Source organism: Aedes albopictus, chromosome 2 (assembly GCF_035046485.1).
Source record: "Aedes albopictus strain Foshan chromosome 2, AalbF5, whole genome shotgun sequence".
NCBI lineage: Eukaryota > Metazoa > Arthropoda > Insecta > Diptera > Culicidae > Aedes > Aedes albopictus.
The window spans coordinates 133,961,049-133,969,576 of NC_085137.1; the positions used below are offsets into that span (position 1 = coordinate 133,961,049).

Consider the following 8,528-nt stretch of genomic DNA (forward strand, 5'->3'; position numbering starts at 1 on the left):
AACGGACCAGATCCGCCAGGAGTTGCAGAAATGCGGCGAATACAACGTGCACACACATCACTTGTTCATCGATTTCAAATCGGCGTAGGTATAATACAATCGATCGATAACAGCTATGGCAGATTATGCACGAATACGGATTCCTGGATAAACTGATACAATTGATCAAGGCGACGATGGATCGAGTGATGTGCGTAGTTCGAATATCAGGGACACTCTCGAATCCCTTCGAATCTCGCAGAGGGTTACGGCAAATATACTATATTAACAATATAGGTCACTTCGCGTTTTCACATACAACGACATGGGGACACCGGTGGTAAATGATAACAGCACCACCTGTTGTCAGAAAATGTCAATAATTGTATTTTGATCAATTTCAGTTTACCGTGCAATGCGACATTTCTCGAAAATTATGTTAGGGATGTCCAAGTTTTTTTGTTCTCAAATAATCGATTAATAAATAATCGATTTACAATATACGCAAACAAAATAACATTTCAGTAGATGTCATCTACGAATACATCTATAGAAGATTATGAATGCTTCCTCATTGTGACGTCTGCGAAATCGTTTAACATCAAGATTTTACTTTTTCGCCCTCAAAACTAACTATTTTCCTTCGACAATGGCTTTTAATATCATCATTATTGATGCCAATAGCAAGAGCTCCTCAATTTAATCGTATAATTTGTTCTAGACGCATCTGGAAGAGAATTTACTTTTCTGTACAGAAATGGCTCGTTTGTATTTCTATGGAGCAGAACTCGATAAAAAGTGAGAAAAGTTCACTTCACCTATGCTGCGCCTTGACGGAGTCGTACTTTCGTTAGGGTTTCTATACCCTATTGTTGTTGTTATTCTTACTGCTGTACTATTTTCAGTCATACTACAAAAATAAGAATAAAAAATCGACCAGAGAAGTATACAAGAAAACACTGACAACATTGAATTTTTAAATTATGTTTTAAAGAAGTGCATATAAAAACGCGGGTACGATGTTGGCCAGGATAACTACCTATAATTTAATAATCCATATTCGGTTGGAGTTAAAAAAAAGTGAACATGTTTTGTTCTTTGACAAAGCGTTTTTTCGTCGTTTACGAGCGTATCTTTGAATAGAAACGTTTTATATAATTTGGAAGTAACTCGTAGACTTCGTAGCCTTGGAGAATTTTGTTTTTTTTTTTTTATCAAAACATTTCATGAGATCGAACACACAAAATCTATGTTGAAGTCAAGCTTGGTTTTATTAGACTTTATACACGATTACAAAAACGTCAACTACGTCATAAAGCCCTTACTTAAAATCAGTCTATATTCTTGCTCAACAGTAATCTGAGGACACCCCGTGAAGGTGCTATGCACTATACTAATATTTTGAAGAAGGGAAAAATAACTAGACAATGGATAACACTAGTTTACAGCATTTTTGAACTCGGTAAGCTGATAATCATTTTCAGTGTAGATTCATGTCCTGAGTTCGAAAACGGGAAGGAAAAAAATTACAGTAGAGCGGAAATTTTTTCGACTTTCCATACAAGGTTGATGATTTGAAATCGATTTTTGTTCTATTTTGAAGCAAAGTTGCTCACTTCATACATCCCATTCTCCGTAATCAATGCTCCGATTGAGCTGATTTTTTACTGTAGTTCGCCTACATATGATATGTCAAATGAACGTTGAGAAAGAATTTTTAAATTGATTTTTTTATTGAAATAATACATTTCATATATTTTTGGAAATTTTGCTAAAATTTAGGGAGATCGTCACTAAAACTGGCCAATATCTTGAATTTCATCAATATGACGCAAAACCTGCATTCAGAAGATCGAAAGGTAATATATTCAGTTTATGGAAAAGTTTTAAAATTGGTTGAATAAAATGCAAGATGTAATTTGCCAATTGTTGCACGGCTTAAAACTCGCCTATTGTTGCACACTCCATGTTTTTCTTATGGGGTGTGCAATAATTGGCGAATTTTTAGCCGTGCAACAATTGGCGATTTACGCTATTTGAATTTTAGTAAATTCCATATTTAAGAAAACTGTGAAACTCGATAATGAGCTGAAACTCAAAAACTGTTCTACTTAATAAATTTTGAAGCACGGTTTCGAAATCAGCGTTATTTCGATTATTGTGCATAAAGAATTTTGATCGTTGACAAAAATTCACGACTCTCGTTTTATTTTGTAAACTAGTGTAATTAACCTGTGCACCATTTTGCGCTGTTTACCTCACTCCTGCGGGAAATTTGGAAACGGAGGACACAATGAACGTCAAATTTCTGAAAACAAAGGGGATGATAATATTTATAGTCACGTGTTAGGACGCCTGCTACTGTCAAAATTTTATTCATAAAAACGGTTCGTAAAATAAACTTTTCCATGTTACATTTCTTATAACATTCGATTTTCTTCTAGCAGGGGCGATTTCCGCTCCAGTCGGGAAAATTTTCTTGGAGTTGTCCGGAATAATACGATCAGTATTCGAATAAACTCACAGTTCAGTTCGGAAGAGCAACGAAATTAATCAAAATAAAATTTCTAGCTGAATTATTTTATTTTTCACGAATAATCAGACTTTGGCGACGAAATTTAACTCGCCCTAATATGGTACTAACCTAACATTTGTGTCACCTTTTCGCCTTTTTTACCCGATTCAGACAAAATCAGCTGATTTTGTCATGAAAACATAATCAGCTGGTAGCTGAGAATAATGAGGATGAACGTTAACATCGTTGAACCAACTGGTTTTGTTGTGTAAACATGACCATAACGCCAGAAAATGTTGAAGAAGAAAGAATAAAATATGTTCTAATTTGAGTAGTTGAAAAAAAAAAATCGATGATTGATTAATCGATTATTTAAAAAGAAGTGGACATCCCCACCATGCAATGACAGCTCGACGAATAAACGTCATTCGGATAGCGCATGCGTTTAGTGTGTAGTAGTACCTCTTCTGACGCTTGGTGGCGACACATTCACTAAAAAGGAGTCGCCAAAAATTCGTAAGAGTGACCTATATTGTTAATATAGTATATTTGGTTACGGCAAGATGATGGTCTTTCGTGCTTGTTGTTCAACATTGCTTTAGAGGGTGTAATTAGGAGAGCGGGGATAAACACAAGTGGAACGATTTGCACGAAGTCCGTTCAGCTGCTTGGCTTCGCTGATGATATTGATATTATTGCTCGTAAATTTGAGACGATGGCAGAAACGTACATCCGACTAAAGAGTGAAGCCAGGCGAATCTGATTAGTCATTAATGTGTCAAAGACAAAGGGCTACACGGAGAAATTACCGCACCCGCCACCCCGAATTTCTATCGACGATCGAGGCGGTTGAAGAACTCGTGTACTTGGGCTCACTGGTGACCACTGACAACGACACAAGCAGAAAAATTCAGAGACGCATTGTGGCAGGAAATCGTGCTTACTTTGGACTCCGCAGAACTCTACGATCGAACAAAGTTCGCCGTCACACGAAGTTAACTATCTCCAAAACGCTGATTAGACCAATCGTCCTCTATGGGCACGAAACATGGACCCTACATGCAGAGGACCAACGCGCCCTTGGAGTTTTCAAACGGAAAGTGTTACGTACCATCTACGGCGGAGTGCAGATGGAAGACGGTACTTGGAGAAGATGAATGAACCACGAGCTGCAGCAAGAAGAGGTAGGAATCAAGATTGCCTACGCCCCTACGACTCTACCACTATAAAGTAGGAATGACTATCGCAAGCTACAACCCTCAACCCTCCCTCCTCTCCCCTACATCTGGGTCTATCTACATCTTATACGAAAATTTACTATCTTTTCGGCACGTCTTCAACGTAAGATCGGTAAATAAAAGCGTAGCGCAAGCCAAGTTCTTAAATATTATCATCAAACATTCAAAAAATCTTATCACTACTTTTGCCCTGCTGAATTGTCGCCGTCCGGTTTTTCCATTTGCCGTTTCAACCGAACCACCCGAGATTCGTTAAAATTGGCCAACGCCCGTCGGAATTCCTTCTCAATGGTGTCCCGTCCCATATGGGGAAACTTTTCACATCCACAGGAAATCAGCAAATCAACGATGGCTAATTTTTGCGCCGCATTGGACGCCGGCACGTGCGGAAGATGATTTATCAACTTACCGGTCCAGGTGTACTTGGAGGTGTGCACGAAAACCAATTGGACATTTTTGCGTAGGAATTCGTACGCACTGTTCGTCGGAGCCTCGCCGAAGAGAGCAATCAAATCATTTCGGATGTCCTCGTCTGCCTTGACCAGGTCGTCCAACCGCAGCAGGTAGTTGTCGTCAGCCACGGGAAACACCACCAACCGCTTCCTGTCTCTTTTAACTGGGATGGGCCGGAAGCTGATATCGCTCATTCTAGGATCGGACGTCTTTTTGGCGCTGGCCGAATTGACAGTGGTTCGCATGTCAGCTCGCAGGTCCGAGATGTTGAACTTCAGGGTCTTCAGCACAGAGTCGTGCTGTTCCTGCTTGGCCACCACCTTCTCCAACAATCGCTCTATGCGAGTCAGTTTGCTGTCGAGCGATGAGATGTCAGCGCTTCCCGAACCTTCTACCGGGTCGTATTCGTAGCCTTGTTCCGTATCATCCGGATCCTGTGTGTCGTCGTCATCTTGCTGATAGGCTTCCATCGAATCCCCATCCGGATCCTGTTGCACTGCGCCATCAACGGAAGTGATCGTGAATGAAGTGAGCGGAGTTTTTAAACCGGGCGCCGTTACTCTGGCCCATTCGACTTTGGGCTGAACGAGCGCTGGAACTTGCACCGTGGAAGGGGAAGCTAAAAGTGGAAATGCAAATGTAATGGTCGGCCATGTTGAGGGAACTTCGCATACCTTTAACAACTCCGGCGAGCTTCCGGTTGGGTGTGACCACCTCGCCGGGTTTGCGAATGATTGGCGTCTTTCGCTTGGGTGGGCTTTCTTGGTTGTCGATGCCGTTCAACGGGGAATGCGATCGCTTCACGGTTATTCCCCCCGGTAGATTCATTTTGATTTTGATGTTGGCCGCTGAATGGGAAAGCATGAAATGGTAGGACACTGTAAATACCGTGGAACTAGATGCCTACCTGGTCTTGTAACTGCTACTGCCAATGATGAGGAAGCATCATATAAGTAACTAGCTTCGCTTTCATTCAATGTGACTTCCTGTATCTCTAGCGTGGCGGTTTCCATTATATCACTAGAATTTAAAATTAAAATATTTCGCTCTTACACTGTTTAGATCCACTGAAATCTCTGAAAATCTGATGAATTTCCGAAATTGATGTGTTTTGTTTGTTTTGTGATTTTCGTCCGGCATCGCTAGTTGTCGCGTGACAAAACGTCGACGCAACAGAAAACCGTGTCGCATCAATGCATCATCGACCAAAGATATGAGGGAAAATGGATTCTGCAAACTTTGATTGTCAGTGATAGTCAGTGGCGTTTATGAGGCACAGCTCCTCGGGCCAAACGGAAAACGAAACTCCAACAACAACAAACTTTGATTGTCCCGCGAAAGTGAAAGTGACAGCTCGAGCGACACTTTCGTCATCTGAAGTAAGAAACAAAAGCAAAAAAAAGTGTTTTTCCCGACGCGCGACGCACCGTTTTCCAAGTTTTTCTCTGGTATTCTGAAGTGCTGTGATTTCGTGATTTCTTGCTCTCCCCGTTCAATAAGTGTAACGTGCCTTAAGCGCCACCGCCAGCGCCATGAGCTCCTCCGGCCGCGACGGACATTCTTCCGGGATGCAGATGTCCACCTCGAGCACGGTGCTCAGCATGGCGGAGAAGCAAAAGTACATCGAGGATTACGACTTTCCCTACTGCGACGAGTCCAGCAAGTACGAGAAGGTCGCCAAGATCGGGCAAGGTACTTTCGGGTGAGTGTTCCGTTTCCGGGTGGGGATATCCGGGAATGGCGGGTGTATCATTGTACGGCTGGATTCGTTCTCCGTTTTGTAGAACGGATGTTTGTTTTGTTTTGTCAACCCGTAGAAATGGCTTCCATTGCGGATTTATCAGGGCTGACAGCGGGTACCTATATATTAATTTTTATTCGATGTATCTAAAAATGTAGGTCGCCTTCACAGATTTTTTGTTCCGGAATTTTTGTTGGAACCGGACGGTGTTTATGCTCCAGTATTTCTACATCGGGGTTATAAAATTCGCATGTTTAAAGAATTAAGACTTTAATATCCCCTTAGCATTTTAATCCGTAATTCGAGAGTTCGAAGGTACGCTGCTGCCATCTGGAAAAAGTTTGCTGTATGCGTGAAGGATCGATTTTTTAGCATGGTGAAGCATAGGAAGTCAGTTTTCAAATGCTTCTAAAAAAATTCAAAACAATATTTAATTAAAAGTGGGTTGATGTACGTGATGAGAAATTCAACTGGCAAACTTTTTAGCATAATCATTTTGATTAAAAAGTTTTTTCCCAGATTAGGTACTGATTGCGTAAAAAACGAAGATTCTTAACCCATACATCAATCCGTTATTAATTAAATAATGTTTTGAATTTTTTAGAAGCATTTTAAAATTGGCTTCCTATGCTTCCCCATGTTAAAAAATCGGCGCTTCACGCACATGATCAACTGTGGTAATTTGCTTCGTAGTCCCCAATCGTATCTTTAATGACATTATTTTCCTCTTTGCAGCGAGGTGTTCAAGGCACGTGAGAAGAAATCCAACAAAAAGTTCGTCGCCATGAAGAAGGTCCTGATGGACAACGAGAAGGAGGGCTTCCCGATTACGGCCCTGCGGGAGATCCGGATCCTGCAGCTGCTGAAGCACGAAAATGTGGTGAATCTGATCGAGATTTGCCGAACCAAGGCAACGGCCAACAATCGGTACCGGTCCACGTTTTATCTGGTGTTCGACTTCTGCGAGCACGATCTGGCCGGGCTGCTGTCGAACATGAACGTGAAGTTCAGCTTGGGCGAGATCAAGAAGGTCATGCAGCAGCTGCTGAATGGGTTGTACTACATCCACAGCAACAAGATCCTGCATCGGGACATGAAGGCGGCCAACGTTCTGATCACGAAGAATGGCGTTCTGAAACTGGCCGATTTTGGATTGGCTCGGGCGTTTAGCATTACCAAAAACGGACAGGCCAATCGGTACACGAACCGGGTGGTTACTCTGTGGTATCGTCCCCCGGAACTGCTGCTCGGCGACCGCAACTACGGACCCCCGGTGGACATGTGGGGCGCAGGGTGCATCATGGCCGAAATGTGGACACGATCACCTATCATGCAAGGTGCCACGGAACAGCAGCAGCTGATCTTCATCTCGCAGCTGTGCGGATCTTTCACTCCGGACGTCTGGCCCGGAGTCGAGAGCTTGGAACTGTACCAGAAAATGGAACTCCCCATGGGCCACAAGCGCAAAGTGCGCGATCGCCTTCGGCCGTACGTGAAAGACCCCAACGGAGTGGACCTGCTGGACAAATTGCTCATTCTGGATCCAAAGGAGCGCATCGATGCCGACTCCGCCCTGAACCATGACTTCTTCTGGACGGATCCGATGCCAAGCGATCTGAGCAAGATGTTATCGCAGCACACGCAGAGTATGTTCGAGTACCTGACGCCGCCGAGGCGCGCCTGCCAGATGCGCCAGTACCAGCAGCAGATGGTCAACACGATGCAGCAGCGCCCGCAGGACAACAGCTACCAGGATCGGGTGTACTAGAGTGGGACCGATGTCTGGAATCGGATATGGAGGGTTTGATGTGGGAAGTTCAACTAGATATATTACTTATACCGTTAGAAATGGCTAGAATTAATGAACTTTATAGCTATAATCATTTATATTTTTTTGAAGAATACAATGTTTATCTTATAATGATATGCGCAAAGACTTATCACTATCTCAATAAAAGTTTGAAAAGTGACTTTTTCTTCTTTTTGTTTATTGCCGAAGACTTTTCCCTTCAGCTTTAACTTCAGCTCGATTACGTACCAAGCGCCTGTTCACCAAGGAGGTGTGGCTCAAACAGCGTGTAGTCTGACATCCAGCGGCTGAGTATGAAATGTTCCTCCACTGGAACACCTGGAAGAAGATAGAGGAGCGAAGAAACGTCAAAGCCACGATAGAGCGAGCGAAAACACGAGGAGCCAAAGCCGTAGCCCGTCAGCGTTATTCGACTCTCGGGAAGGAAGTGAGGTGCTCATGTAGGCGGGACAACAGAGCGTCGGCGGACTTCCTAGCCGATATCACGCGCGAGCACGTAAGAATTTAGTCTAAAAATTGTTGTGTACGATGACGGTGGTGTTGTTGTGCGCTGAGTTGTGCGGATTCCCTGCCGAATGGGTTAATTAAGGAGAAGTTCCGTAAAAATGTTCAGTGAACCGTTCCACGGTTCACGACAATCCCCACCGGAAACTCCCTAAAGATATGCTAATTAGCGTATTCCCGGAAGGATCCTTGGAAGAATTTTTAAAGGAGTTCTTGTAAAAGCCATGAAACTATCACTGGAAACCCTTGAGTTATTCCTGTGAGAAATCCTGAAGGAAATGCCTGGAG

At 43.0% G+C, this 8,528-nt stretch overlaps 1 protein-coding gene and 1 non-coding gene across 3 annotated transcripts; one reads left to right on the forward strand and one right to left on the reverse strand.

Moving 5' to 3' along the window:
* Window positions 1-3,866: 3,866 nt before the first annotated feature.
* LOC109621243 (uncharacterized) lies at window positions 3,867-5,391 on the reverse strand. 2 transcript variants are annotated; one of them, XR_009998252.1, is made up of 3 exons: window positions 5,239-5,391; window positions 4,860-5,033; window positions 3,867-4,804 (listed from the first exon to the last, which is right to left on the reverse strand). It is a non-coding gene; the product is annotated as an uncharacterized LOC109621243 (transcript). The 2 variants fall into 2 exon arrangements; XR_003892189.2 differs by lacking the exon at window positions 5,239-5,391 and adding an exon at window positions 5,093-5,198.
* A 142-nt stretch (window positions 5,392-5,533) lies between these two features.
* On the forward strand, window positions 5,534-7,896 carry LOC109417667 (cyclin-dependent kinase 9). The gene is made up of 2 exons (XM_019691717.4): window positions 5,534-5,887; window positions 6,662-7,896. Exons 1-2 carry the CDS (start codon window positions 5,718-5,720, stop codon window positions 7,692-7,694), a joined length of 1,203 nt encoding a protein of 400 aa, XP_019547262.1. The 5' UTR covers window positions 5,534-5,717; the 3' UTR covers window positions 7,695-7,896.
* Window positions 7,897-8,528: the final 632 nt, after the last annotated feature.